At 41.5% G+C, this 15545-nt stretch overlaps 1 protein-coding gene across 3 annotated transcripts in view; it reads left to right on the top strand.

The window, feature by feature from the left end:
* Window positions 1-2494: 2494 nt before the first annotated feature.
* Window positions 2495-15545, top strand: part of CPEB4 (cytoplasmic polyadenylation element binding protein 4) — a 296939-nt gene continuing 283888 nt past the window's right edge. For 2 of the 3 annotated variants that reach the window (XM_063928060.1, XM_063928059.1), the window contains exons 1-2: window positions 2496-3004; window positions 3361-4945. In XM_063928060.1, the coding sequence (XP_063784130.1) occupies window positions 3830-4945 (1116 nt within the window). In that variant the 5' untranslated portion in view covers window positions 2496-3004; window positions 3361-3829. Of the gene's footprint in view, window positions 3005-3360; window positions 4946-15545 lie in introns of all 3 variants that reach the window. The other variant, XM_063928058.1, reaches the window with a different exon arrangement.

The following is a 15545-nucleotide window of genomic DNA, read 5'->3' as shown; positions in this document are numbered from 1 at the left end:
CAAATTGAGGTTGTATATGAAAAATAAAATCAAGATAGAATCATGTGTAGAAACTCCCTGATTAAATGGTTCTACAAATTGGGTGATCTGAATACTTCTGCACATATTGTAGAATCAAGTACTCTTATTTTCAACAGTGGTGTTTTAAAAGACTACTTATATGGAACTTTTCATCTGTATGTTTATGAGGCATACAAAATAAAAAATAATATAAATAAAAATTAAAAAATAAAGAATCTGCTTACAAAGACAAAATGTAAGTCAAATGATAACCCCTGGTCAGGTGTATTTTTCTTAAATGGCGTACCTCACTTACACAGTGAGGAGAAAATTAACATCCAAAAAGGTATCTTTATCAGATTTTTGCAGTGATAATGTTGAGCGCTCATTAGCGTACCTCACTTACTCAGTGAGATGATGTTAAACACATATCATGGTATCTTTATCTTATGGGGCAGAGATATGGCATACCGTTACTCACGGTGTAAAAGCTTTTGTCCCTCTCATCAAGGTTTCTTTTCGTCAGCCAGACGCAGGTGATTAATATAAAAATCACAGGAATTTATTGATACATAAAAAAGTAATAGTAAAAGCAAAGACTGACAACTACTACTTTTTTATGTATCAATAAATTCCTGTGATTTTTATATTAATCACCTGCGTCTGGCTGACGAAAAGAAACCTTGATGAGAGGGACAAAAGCTTTTACACCGTGAGTAACGGTATGCCATATCTCTGCCCCATAAGATAAAGATACCATGATATGTGTTTAACATCATCTCACTGAGTAAGTGAGGTTCGCTAATGAGCGCTCAACATTATCACTGCAAAAATCTGATAAAGATACCTTTTTGGATGTTAATTTTCTCCTCACTGTGTAAGTGAGGTACACCATTTAAGAAAAATACACCTGACCAGGGGTTATCATTTGACTTACATTTTGTCTTTGTAAGCAGATTCTTTATTTTTTTTTTAATTTATATTATTTTTTATTTTGTATGCCTCATAAACATACAGATGAAAAGTTCCATATAAGTAGTCTTTTAAAACACCACTGTTGAAAATAAGAGTACTTGATTCTACAATATCTGCAGAAGTATTCAGATCACCCAATTTGTAGAACCATTTAATCAGGGAGTTTCTACACATGATTCTATCTTGATTTTATTTTTCATATACAACCTCAATTTGAGAACGTCTATCAAAGAAGACCTACAGTGGGATGATAGAGACATACCCATAGGATAAGTATTCCTCCTTATTCACCCATTCCTCATCTAGACACAATAGCGCCATCTTCTTCTTTACCACACCTTACTCCCCTTTAGAATGTAAGCTCTCACGAGCAGGGCCCTCTTCCCTCATGTGCTTATCCTTTCTTACTTTAATAATCTTCAACTGCACCAAATCCATCAGTCTTCTGCCACCTGATACTTATTCCAGTGTCATCTGCTGATGTAACTATGTTAATTTACCCTGTACTTGTCCTATACTGTCATCAACTGTAAGTTGGTTTTCCTGTTTGATTATTTGTTTATGTACTCTGTAACTGGGCGCTGCGGAGCCCTTGTGGCGCCATATAAATAAAGGATAATAATAATAACTTTAAGTGACAAATAATATTTTTATGTATTATATTTTTCATGGCAATTGCTGTTATTTTAAGTTTGTAACAGAAAGTATACTTATGTAAATAATGGATTTTTGTCAGATTTCACAACTGATTGATGTTTCTAGTTACCACATTAATAAAGTAAGCTGTTGAAGAATACAATATACCAGATGGATCAGATTTCTCATTGTTTTCAGTTAGCAACTATTTCATGTTTCAGGTCACTGTATTATAGAACAATGTGAAACTGTATAATAGCAACAAATAAAGGTTTTGTTTGCACACCAACTACTCAGCCTGCTAATCTGAAGGCTAACAATGGATTGTATAAAAGAGTAATAAAATATACAGTTCTGTAGTCTCCCTCAAACATGGTCTATTAAAGCACATATAATGGAAAATCAGAATAAAGCCCATATACACCATTACACCGCTACACAAGTAGAGTATCTCACAATTCAGTACAGTAATGGTGCTGTAAGAGAGTGAGAGCAAACTGCAGATAATATCCTGCCTGTCACCAGCAGGCAACACCCAAACCTCCTCCGGCTGACCCTGTCACAAGCACTGTACATTTCACACATCCCTCAACAATGACCTTAATAGGTGGAGCTAAGATTGGTGACCTTCATGGGCGGAGCGAAGCATCCCATCTAAAGCCTACTTAGCGTCTGCGTTTTCTTTAACGTCACCCGCTTCTCCTTCCTCTTCTGACCTTCTAGGGCGTGGCCTGTGCGGCACTACTCAGTGACGATTGGACTACCTTGGCTGTGTCCTCGCCCTCCGTCATCCGCCATTGGCTGTCGGCGGGCAGAGGGGCTGCTCTGTGTCTCCCGACTGTGCGAACCGGAAGCGCCTCTCGCTCCAGCTGGTTGTCATTTCTCTCTGCGCTCGGTCCTGACTAGAAGGACGGGGAGGAGCAGCGGTGTCGAACAGAGCCTGGCGAGAGACAGACACACAGAGGGTTCCCCTCCCCCGCTCCCGGAGCCTGACACACGGACCCCCTCCTCCTCCTGCTCCCCCCTCCTGACACCGAGACCCCCTCCTCCTCCTCTCACCTGACACACAGTCACACGGCGCCTCAGTTCCATCTCTCTCCTCAGCTCTGACACACCGGGGCCGGGCTGCTGCTGTCACCGGGGCGGGGGACCAGAGCCAACCATATGCTGTAATGTCACTGAGGCTGGGGGCCGAGCTCCTGCGCTAGGGACACAGCATTATCCCCTGCTCAGTATAATATATATCTATATATAAATATATATATATATATATATATATATATATATATATATATATATATATATATATACTCCCAGTCCCCGGCAGCAGCAGGCGGAATACTACCCGGAGACAGACAGCTGCTGCCCCAAAATATGCTGCTGGCTTCATGAGGTAATTACTGTGCATGGTGACTGTAGTATGGTGGCTTGCTGTGTGGGTGGCTCTGGTGTCCTTGGAATGATGGTGTATGTAGCCATGTATGCATATATCTAGTGTGTGTTTGAGGTGTACCGGTGATGATGGTGTATGGTGCAATGTGTTTATATACAGTGTGTGGGGTGTACAGGAAATTATAGTATGTGTGTGTGTATATGTATATATATATATATATATATATATATTCGTGTTGTAAGTATATTAGGATTTTGGTTCATTCTAAAGGAGATAAAAAAAAATGAGACGTCATCTTACTTTCCTTCCCCTCTCTCTCTCTCTCTCTTTTTTTCTCTGAATGATGGGCGAGCCAGGGTGCTGAGAGGAGGAGGAGGACATACAGCCAGCTGCAGCCAGGAGAAGATCCCATCCAGCCCCCTTATATTCTGTCTTCATACCTTGTTAGCTGTGTGAAAGGAAAAAGCCTCTCAATGACAGAAAAATCCCCATTGATCTCCGTGCTACACTTAATGGATTGAAGCTGGGGGTGAGGCAGAAGCCAGCCCAGGCACAACCCAGTCTCAGTAAACCAAAGAATATTTTGGTAAATTTCACCCATTATTTCCTCCTCAGCTTGAAGGCACGCTAGGCTGTTGTAAATGTCTGGAAAGGAATATCATTAGAAGGTGCAGATTTGTTTTATTCGTACAGAAGGATATTTGTGACCACCATAATAATATTTTGGTGAAGGTGTTCAGGAAAAATTGAATCCAAGGAGGCTTATACACATTAAGCACAATTTGGCCTCAACCAGACAAATTATTTTTGCTCTGAAAATTTGTAATGGGGGATTACGGGTTTGGAGTGCTGGTGCAAAATAACACTGGGAATAAATCTGCTTTTCCAGTCAGGTTTCATCCACATCTGCAGCCTCCTCACCATCATCAAAACGCATCCCAGAGCCCTGCTGCTTTTATAAATAACACAGCTGCCAATGGCAGCAATGCTGGATCAGCTTGGCTCTTTCCTGCTCCAGCTGCCCATAACATTCAGGATGAGATTCTGGGGTCAGAGAAATCCAAATCTCAACAACAGGAACAGCAAGAGTCCTTAGAAAAACAGCAGCTTTCCCCTAGCCAAAGCCAGGAAACAGGAATTCTACCTGACCCTGATAAAGTGAAATCAGAAGAAAACCAAGGAGACAACTCTTCTGAAAATGGCAAGGAGAAAATAAGAATAGAATCTCCTGTGTTGGCTGGGTTTGATTACCAAGAGGCATCAGGACTTGGGTCTTCAAATCAGACCCTGACTTCCTCTGCATCCCCACTCACAGGTTTTAGCAACTGGTCAGCTGCTATTGCCCCTTCTTCTAATACTATCATTAATGAAGACGCAAGCTTTTTTCATCAGGGAGGGGTCACTGCTGCTTCAGCAAATAATGGAGCTCTGCTGTTCCAAAATTTCCCTCACCATGTGAGCCCCAGTTTTGGAGGTAGCTTTTCTCCACAGATTGGACCCATGTCACAACATCACCCCCACCATCCTCATTTTCAGCATCATCATAACCAACATCAACAGCAAAGGAGGTCTCCTGCCAGTCCACATCCACCCCCATTCCCTCACAGAAATGCTGCTTTTAACCAACTACCCCATTTGGCCAATAATCTCAACAAGCCTCCCTCTCCATGGAGCAGCTACCAAAGCCCATCACCTACACCATCTTCTTCATGGAGCCCGGGTGGCAGTGGATATGGTGGCTGGGGTGGGTCCCAAGGTAGGGACCACCGAAGAGGGCTTAATGGAGGAATAACACCATTGAATTCTATCTCGCCCCTAAAGAAAAATTTTGGTAATAACCACATCCAGCTGCAGAAGTATGCCAGGCCCAACTCTGCATTTGCACAAAAATCTTGGATGGAAGACAGCTTGAACAGAGCCGACAACATATTTCCTTTTGCGGTGAGGATACATGTATTGTGTATATGTGTGTGTGTCTCTCTAATAAGTATTAAGGGCAAACATATTAGAAGGGCAAGTGAGGTGGGATTTTTTAAATGCTTCTCATTTTATTCCAGCATCTTTATTCTTGTGTGTGTGTGTGTAACAAACCAATTAAATGTATCATAATGGTTTGTTATTTTTGCTTGAATTATTAGGTTTTTTTTGCATTGGTAAGTAGAGATGTGCCTAATTTGAATATACTAAATAAACCTTAAGGTGAAGTTATAAGTACATTCACAACTTGCTATGCCGTTACATCTGTATTGCTAAATCCATTTTGCAAGGTTTTCAACAGCAGTTCATTTAAAGGCCTCCTGCAGAAGGTGGGAGATATACAACACTACATATTGATTCATTTAACAAATTCCCTGATTTGATGTGTAGAACACAGCGATTTCTTGATTGTTAAATAGCTATTATCAGAATGCATGGCTTGCCTTCGTCATATAGTGTAATTTAGGCTGGATTCCTATTTACTAGCTACCACTGCTATTATCAATGATTGCGTAATGCGTGACCTTGAAATATTGCAGCAGAGCTACAATACTTGCCTATTGCTCAGCAATTGTGCAGTTTGATGATAGGCTTAGGCAGTGTATTGCAGATATCACATCAGCTCCTGGCAATGGCCCATAGCTTGAGGGCTTTTAAAAACAGATAAAGGCTTCTTTTTATTTAGCAAAATAATAGCAAAAGCTAACATACAGCATGTCAGTGCTAAAAAAATAAAAATTAAATAAGCCATTTTATTTTTCATTCTGGAAGCTTTTCTTTTTACAGCAGTAAGCGTTGCTGCTTTATAATATCATAGGGTACCTGTGTTACATGTGAAGACGCAAGTGTTTGATTTTCAATGTGGTCTTTTTTTTTTTTTTGTACATATATGGAAAAGAATGTGTCCAGGCCACAGCACCTACCCATCTGAGAACAATGTCTTAATTATGTATCAGTCAAACTACAGATACTGTAATTTTCTATAGATTAGTGGTCTGAATATATAGTAACGTATGTATACACAGTATATGTGTGTGTATGTATGTATGTGCGTGTATATATGTGTGTGTATATGTATGTGTGTATGTATATATATATATATGTATATATATATATATATATATATATATATATATATATATATATATATATATATATATATAATAATTTTATATTATGTGTGTTATCAACTCGCTTGTGGATGCTGTATGTGAATTCATGATGTTTTGGATTATTTTGGCAATGGTCTTCAAATCATTTACATTGACTTTCTATAAGAATGCAGGTAATTGCTGGTATCATTTACAGCTGTTGTATTGTTCTTTTACAAAGATCCATAGGATGGCTTTCTTTATGGGTAGCAATTTAAGGGATGCAGCATAACCTTTTTCTGTAGACTAGTCATGGCTATATTTAGTCCAGAGACTGCTGAAGCTTCAGCTCTTTTTACACTATGAAACCAAGCCTTTGGTATATAGTTACTTTTGTACCATTATTAATGAGACATCAGCGGCATTGTCCATTTTTAGAAAACCATTACATTTAAAACAAGTAACATTTTGAGGTGTTTTTTAAATTTTTTTTTAAAATTTATTATTGATCTTTTTAGTCATTGAATGTATCTAAAATGCGTTCTCAATCTTAAAGGGGGATACAGTCATTAGGTCGATATGCATTAGGTCGACATGGTCACTAGGTCGACATGAGTTTTTCACTTTTTTTTAACATTTTTTTTAATTAAACTTTTTCATACATTACAATCTACGTTGACTACGATTGGGAATAGTAACCTGTGCTGAGTGCAGCGGAGTGATGCACCTTTGCGAGGGGATACGGTGCACTAATTGGAGTTCCCCGTCATTTTACGAAAAAAACGACACCAAAAAAAGTAAAAAAAAATACACAACCCCTCATGTCAACCTTTTTCTATGTCGGGAATATCCCCTTTTTTGCACTTTAATCCATAACTGGTATTTAGTAAGTACCATTGTGAGCAGCTTAGTATTAATTAAACTAATTAATTTTATATGTGATAAAACGAGCAAGATAGTTGACCATACAAGCGCCAGGGATCTTTTTGTTTTTTTCTATGTCGACCATGTCGACCTAATGCATGTTGACCAATAGTTGTCGACCTAATGACCCATACCCCTTAAAGGTTTTTCCCAGCAGAATATGCCCTTGCATTCCCAAATTTAACTCGACATGTAACACAGCAGAATTAATTGACTTTTTCCTCCGCTCAGTTGATTCTAGCTAATTCAGTTAGAGGTGATATGCTACTGAACATTCTGCCACGTTCAAATGGTTACATATCTATCTTTGAGTGGTATGTAAACTACATCTACAGATGTAGCCATGCTCATCCAGCCTGCAGCTTGACATATTCACGGCAACCCATAAGAATACATGGTCGCGTAGTTGGATGCAGCTTGGTGTGCTTAGGAGCATGCGCGCCCGTGCAGCCGAGTTGCGGATTGGGCATAGACTATAAATTTCAATGTACAGAAACAACCCTCCATTCTAGAATGTATCTTAAGTACGGTGCTCTTTGGGAAATTGCCTAGTCTGCCACTGCAGCGTCTGTGTTCTGGGCCTGGAAACTGTGGGATACGCTCATTAGGTTGACAACACTTAGTGACCCTGTCGACCTAATAACTGTTGACCTATGTCGACATGGTAAAAGGTCGACAGGGGTCTTTCACTTTTTTTTTTTCATTTTGTGAACTTTTTCATACTTTACGATCCACGTTGACTACGATTGGGAATAGTAACCTGTGTAATTGGGGTTCCCCATCACTTTGCGAAGACAACTACACCAAAAAAAAGTAAAAAAACTCATGTCGATTTAATGCATGTTGACCAATAGTGGTTGTCCTAATGACCCATATCCGAGAATGTGATGCTCCCCTACAATGCTTTCTGTTAAGGGCCCCATACACTAGGACAATAATGCCCGATTTTCGTGCATTCGGCCCGATATATTGGATGAAATCAGGCATTTTGGAGGCATATCCGATCCGATGCACTTTCCCGTGAGGATCGGATCCTCCAGAATGAATGTGCTTCACATTCAATCTGGTCTGACCCCGCAGGCATGGCTGGGATCGGCCAGGATCGCCCAAGATACATCGTATTCAAAAGGACAGCATACGATGTATCTTGGCCGATCCTGCTCCCCGAGAGGCTGTTGGGGGTGATCGCGCGCGACATGTCAGACGGACATGTCGCGGTAGTGTATGGGGCCCTTTACACTTATTGCATTGCTCTGAACTTTTTGTTTCTTTTAGGGTTGTTACATGTATTTATATTACACATGCAGTTTACAGTGGTACTATTAAGACAAATTAACAGATTTCAAGGTTGTGAACTCAAGTGGAAAAGCATACATGTAGCTGTTCCTTTTTTTTTTTTTTAAAGGTCCTTTTCACGTTACTTTGAGTACAAAAAGAACAGTTGTCAGTGCTTGTCCTTTATAGTACAAACCTGAATATATACACTAGAAATAGGAGGTATGGTTTCAAAATTTAAGGGCACGATTCAAGTCGATGACAGTTGAATAGCGACGGAAATTAGCTCCCGGGGCTATTCAATACAGCGCAGTGGTAAGTCGGAGGATACCTGTTTTGCCGGGAGAACCGGCATTCTCCGACTTAAGTGCCCGGCGTTACACTGTTTCCGCCATGCTAAGGGCAGAAATCAGCAGCGCGCCGGCACTTTTGTCGGATTTCTGCTCGCATAAAATCCCATTGTTGGGCGTCACAGGGCGTAACATTGAATAGCTCCAGGAGTTAATTCCCGGCGCTTTTCAACTGTCATCTAATTGAATCATGCCCTATAATTGCAATCCATTGTTAAACATCATCCATTAAGCTAGTCCCTACTCACATGAATGCTCCGATATCAAAATCATGTGCACTCGACTCGCTACACATGAGTATAAATTGCGATAATTAGGTTGTCATGAATATTAATTGGACCACGTTTTTACACAGTTACTGGCCTACAATAAAATTATTGGGCATAAAAACAATCTAGGTCATAGTGCCTTTTAAGACAACGTCATAAGTCACGTGAAATTTATCTTCTGATTGCTAAGGCTGTATGCTTGTATGACAAAGGATGCACCCCACCATGTTGGTACTTTAAGTATTGTTGCTATGATGCAAGGAAAAGAATAAATGTAGGTTTTGTTCCTGTCCATGGTAACCAGAAGAACAAATTCAAATGGCTGTTTGAGAAAGCATTTATTAAACTGCATCTGCACCTTTGAGCCAAGGCATTTCTAGGAGGATAGAAAGTGTATTGGAATTATAAGCCTGGTATGTTGATACATATTTGAAACGTAAAATCTTTACAGTTTCTTTAGAAACCTTGACACTGTTAATTATACAATTGGTTGCTTGTTTATGGTGCTGCGATTGTTTTCAGGTAAGACACCAGTTTCAATAAAATTGCAGAATTCATTCCCTCTTGGTCTCTGAAACTGTGTCCTCTAGCTTGTTTTCTCCTAAACGTGGCTGGAGGTCAGTCATTAGCAATGTCCATCCCCACCACCACCAAAAATAAAATATAAATAATGGCCCTCATTCCGAGTTGTTCGCTCGCTAGCCGCTTTTCGCAGCATTACACACGCTAAGCCGCCGCCCTCTGGGAGTGTATCTTAGCTTAGCAGAATTGCGAACGAAGTATTCGCAATATTGCGAAAAGATTTTTCTGTGCAGTTTCTGAGTAGCTTGAGACTTACTCTTCCAGTGCGATCAGTTCAGTGCTTGTCGTTCCTAGTTTGATGTCACAAACACACCCAGCGTTCGCCCAGACACTCCCCCGTTTCTCCAGCCACTCCCGCATTTTTCCCAGAAACGGCAGCGTTTTTTCACACACACCTGTAAAACGGCCAGTTTCCGCCCAGAAACATCCACTTCCTGTCAATCGCACTCCGATCACCAGAACGAAGAAAAAACCTTGTAATGCCGTGAGTAAAATACCAAACTTCTTAGCAAATTTACTTGGCGCAGTCGCAGTGCGAACATTAAGCATGCGCAATTAGCGGAAAATCGCTGCGATGCGAAGAAAATTACAGAGCGAACAACTCGGAATGAGGGCCAATGCTAATAATTTGATGTGCTGAAATGTTTATAATTAATGCTCTTTCTGTTACTGGCGTTAGTAAAACGCATTACAATCAACCTAGACACCTGTGTACTTTATTTTACATATTTTCCTACACAAGGTTTGCAGTGGAATTCTAGAACAATTTTAGCTGCTTTCTGACATTAAAATATGTAATAGTCTATCACTGAGCTGAATATTATACAAGAAATAGTTGTGTGTATGCTATATGTCTTACAGTACTATGCCCTTTCACTTTTGTAACGTTGTCATGTGGAGGACGTGCTTCTCCAATTAATTAAGCAGACTGTGCATTTCTCTAAAACCAACCCTGCATAGCTGCCAGTCGCTGAATGTATTGGTTGTTTTGTACACTGGAGCATACCCAGTGATGTCACAACAATGCAGTCTTTTTTTTTTTCCTGTGTCAAAGTTCCTCAGATGGCTTGCACATACCTAACTTATTAGCAAAAGCAAATGTCTGATATTTTTTTTTTTTTTACGGATGCATTTTAATGCACATACAGTATATCTTGCAATAGTAAATGTTTGCATATTTTTTCAGTAGAAAACTGGAATGATTTTCCATGGTTCATTTATAAATTTGACATTTGTGTTATGTATGTAAAGACACCCCATCTTCCTCCCCACCCCAAAAATAAAAGACTACTGTTAGTCAATTTTGGGGTCTGTCTTTTATTTTATTTTTCTGTTGGTACATGACTCATGCATTGCAAATATATAAAAAACAACAGAATGTCATATGTAACAATGACAGCCCAATGACCAGATTGCTGTACCTAGCATTGGCCAAAATATACCAGATTAGTCAAAGTACCTGAACTAAGCAACGTCTCTGCTGCATAGTTATTGTAGGTGCATAAAATGCATTGCCATCTGGAGAATTAGAAGTAAAAATCTCATTCATTCAGATTTAATTTAAAGATTGCCTAAAACACATTGAGTATTGCAAATTGTGTTATGTAAGTAAATTGTTATAGTTGAGTGTGTTTTATTGCAGTAGTATATTTAAGTGCAATATTATAATACCTTGCCCACATGGTATAATTTTGAAAATTAATATTTACTATTCTTTCCACTATTGCCAGTCCTGTCATGTAAAGGGGGCAGGAGCAAAGAGAGAAGCTATCAGAGCAAAGCTCATACTAAAAAAAAAAAGTGTGCATTCTCTACTAATTAAATTCTGCCATTGGTGGCAAGGGATATAGGGGGTCATTCCGACACGTTCGCACACAGCGGTTCTTCGCTGCGGTGCGAACGGGTCGGAAATGCGCTGCGGATGCATTGCGCACTCGCGCCATTGTCTGGCGACGACAGTCGCTGGTCAACGATGCCACCAGCGACAAATGTGATCGGAGCGGCGATCGCCAGAAGACGGACAGGCGGGAGGTGTTCCCGGGTGGATACTCACCGTTTTCCAGGCGTGGTGAGTCCAACGCAGGCGTGTCGAGGCGTTTGGAGGGTGGATGTCTGATGTCAGGACCTTCAACGCTGGATCCATCGCACTGGGTGAGTAACTGCAGCCCTGGTCTTGTTTTACGTGAAACTTTTTTTTAGCATAGCAGGGCTGCACAAGCGTTCGCAGCCCTGCTATGCTAAAATACACTCCCCCGTAGGCGGCATAGGGTTGATCGCACGAGCAGCAAAAGTTGCTACGTGCGATCAACTCGGAATGACCCCCATAGTGCAATGTAGCTTCTTCCAGCTATAGAATAGGCACAAATAACATTTGTAATCATTGTTGGGAAGGTCTGAATGTATGGTTACTTTTGGGTTAACATACTAAAAAGCATTGGGAATTGTCATGTACTGTACTTCATAAGATACCTATATTTCTTGTATATCCATGGCAGCCATTACAATGTTAAGCACCATACTAGGGGGCTATCCTATTCGCAGCAGTAATATACAGTAATGTGCAGTAATTTACTGCTGCAAATAGGTTCACCAGGGGCTATCCTTTTAGGCCCGATGCGGTGTCCACCGCCCCCCCCCCCCCCCCCCCCCCCTGCCCAGATGCGGCACCTATCACACACCCGAAGCATAATCTGCGATAAGAGGGCTGCTGGAGCCGCGATAATGCATGTGTCCCGATCCCGTGTGTTTTCGCTTGATGAAAATGGACCCTAATTGGATATTGCGATAATGACCATATCCGGCAAAACAGATTGCGGTTATTAGGATACCCCCCATGGTAGGTAGAGACAAGTAGTTTTTTAAATACCCCCTCACTTTATTTAGATTTCCCAATGTCACTTTGCTAGTTGCATGCAGGTAATTATTACAGGTTGAGTATCCCATATCCAAATATTCCGAAATACGGAATATTCCGAAATACGGACTTTTTTGAGTGAGAGTGAGATAGTGAAACCTTTTTGTTTTTTGATGACTCAATGTACACAAACTTTGTTTAATACACAAAGTTATTAAAAATATTGTATTAAATGACCTTCAGGCTGTGTGTATAAGGTGTATATGAATCATAAATTAATTATGTGAATGTACACACACATTGTTTAATGTACAAAGTTATAAAAAATATTGGTTAAAATGACCTTCAGGCTGTGTGTATAAGTTATATATGAAACAAATACATTCTGTGCTTAGACTTAGGTCCCATCGCCATGATATCTCATTATGGTATGCAATTATTCCAAAATACGGAAAAATCCGATATCCAAAATACCTCTGGTCCCAAGCATTTTGGATAAGGGATACTCAACCTGTATTATAATTTTTATTTTTTGAGAATACAGAAATATAGAAGCTAATGTTTCTCTTAAGGCCTCTGTTACTGCCTCATTTATGCTGCTGAAGCAAAGGATAAGTTGGCTACCCTGCCAATTTTCCTCTAGGTTGTGCAGTTTCTAGCAACTAAAAGGAATTGATTCTTCCACATCCAGTCTTGGTGAGCCATAATATGGACTGCTACCATCACATTGGTCAGCTATAAATTTTAAACAACTGAGAAGTGAAGTGAATGCCATTGAGAATCTCAATGGCACCTGTCAAAGGGTAGATATGTTAGGCAGTAAGTGAACACTCAGTTCTTGAAGTTTATTGTATTGGAAGCAGTAAACATGGGTAAGCATAAGGATCTGAGCCAGTGGCGGATCTAGACTTCACTTTTAGGCGGGGCGGTTTAAGAATTACAACTCCTCCCCCTAATCATAGCTCATCCCACTTAGAAATGCCCCTCCCGTTCGCTTCTAAAATTTCCTATTGTTGCCAGTTAGTGGAGAGAACCCTGCGCACTGGTGATACAGACTGGCGAATCGCCATTCCTGCATGCATCTGCCATCTGCACATTCGTAGATCACACATGCACAATCATGCACCACAGATTTGGGCTACCAGTCCACTTTCAGAGAGAAAAAAGTTAAATTTACTTTAGCAGGAAAAAATGCTTTATATAAATACTCATTTCTTTTAATAGCTCCTGTTATTACATAAGTAAAAGGACAACAATGGTACACATTATAGCACATGGTATGAGCCGAAATTCACATTAAAGCACACATATGAGCCAAATCCACATTATAGCACACAGAATGAGACGAAATTCGCATAATACCACACGGTATGAGCCGAAATTCACATTATAGCACACAGAATGAGCCGAAATTCACATTCTAGCACACGGTGTGAGCCGAAATTCACATTCTAGCACGCGGTGTGAGCCGAAATTCACATTCTAGCACGCGGTGTGAGCCGAAATTCACATTCTAGCACGCGGTGTGAGCCGAAATTCACATTCTAGCACGCGGTGTGAGCCGAAATTCACATTCTAGCACGCGGTGTGAGCCGAAATTCACATTCTAGCACGCGGTGTGAGCCGAAATTCACATTCTAGCACGCGGTGTGAGCCGAAATTCACATTCTAGCACGCGGTGTGAGCCGAAATTCACATTCTAGCACGCGGTGTGAGCCGAAATTCACATTCTAGCACGCGGTGTGAGCCGAAATTCACATTCTAGCACGCGGTGTGAGCCGAAATTCACATTCTAGCACGCGGTGTGAGCCGAAATTCACATTCTAGCACGCGGTGTGAGCCGAAATTCACATTCTAGCACGCGGTGTGAGCCGAAATTCACATTCTAGCACGCGGTGTGAGCCGAAATTCACATTCTAGCACGCGGTGTGAGCCGAAATTCACATTCTAGCACGCGGTGTGAGCCGAAATTCACATTCTAGCACGCGGTGTGAGCCGAAATTCACATTCTAGCACGCGGTGTGAGCCGAAATTCACATTCTAGCACGCGGTGTGAGCCGAAATTCAGGGAGAGTGACAGCAGGGACATATGGAAAGGGAGAGTGACAGAGGGATAGGGAAAGTGACAGCAGGGACATAGGGACAAGGGAGAGTGACAGCAGGGACAGGGAAAGTGACAGCAGGGACATAGGGACAAGGGAGAGTGACAGCAGGGACAGGGAAAGTGACAGTAGGGACATAGCTCCTAGCTGAATACCCCACAAAGTGGAAAGACCCCAAAGTGATCATGTAACTGCAGCCTCACACACAGACCATTGCTGCACACTGTACAATTTCAGACATGCAAGTAAACAGCAGTGCTCTGATTGTGAATTACCAATGTTTTATGGAGCACAAAATTTGCACCAGAGAGGGAGCAATGAGACTTACAGCAGATCTAGAGAGCTCACCTACACACACAATGAATCAATCATTCAGTGAGGCAATTACAGGCTGTAGTTCCTCTCTCCGTGCCCGTTCCTCCGCTGCTGTAAAAATGACGCCGGCCTGCCCCTAAATTAAACATTTTCTTGGCGTCCACAAATGCCTTCTGCGCATGACCGTGTTTGCCATTGCGCAGAGGTATCGTATCACTGAGGAGGAGGAGCCGGCACGGCTGGGACAGGGAAGGGGAGCCAGGCGCGGTGTAGAAGACAGTGAGTATAACACACTGCTTGCTCCGGGCTCCCGTCCCCCTGCACTTACTAGACTCTTAGCAGTGGCGGGCGCGGCAGGCTGTGTTAGTGCTGCCTGAGCCCGCAGCTGATCGACGCGGTAACCGGACACGGCCATTTATCCTGGCGCAGTATGTGTAGGGGGGGGCGTTCGCCCTTTTTGCCCCTGTCTGTATCCGCCGATGATTTGAGCTACTATAGAAAAGGCCAACTTATAGTAGATAGATGTCTGGGTCAGTGCATCTCAAAATGTCAGGTCTTATGAGGTGTTCCAAGCATGCAGTGGCTAGTAGCTGCCAAAAGTGGTCCAAGGAAGGACAACTGGTGAACTGGCAAAAGGATCATTGATGAATCGTTTTGGGGCAGATGTATTAAGCCTGGAGAAGGCATAAAGAAGTGATAAGTGCAAGGTGATAATGTACCAGCCAATCATATGGATTTGAAAAATGACAGGAGCTGACTGGCTGGTGCGTTATCACCTTGCACTTATCACTGGTTTATCCCT

Source organism: Pseudophryne corroboree, chromosome 6 (assembly GCF_028390025.1).
Source record: "Pseudophryne corroboree isolate aPseCor3 chromosome 6, aPseCor3.hap2, whole genome shotgun sequence".
NCBI lineage: Eukaryota > Metazoa > Chordata > Amphibia > Anura > Myobatrachidae > Pseudophryne > Pseudophryne corroboree.
The sequence above is the reverse complement of the archived record's forward strand: the minus strand, read 5'-3'. Positions and strand labels throughout refer to the sequence as shown.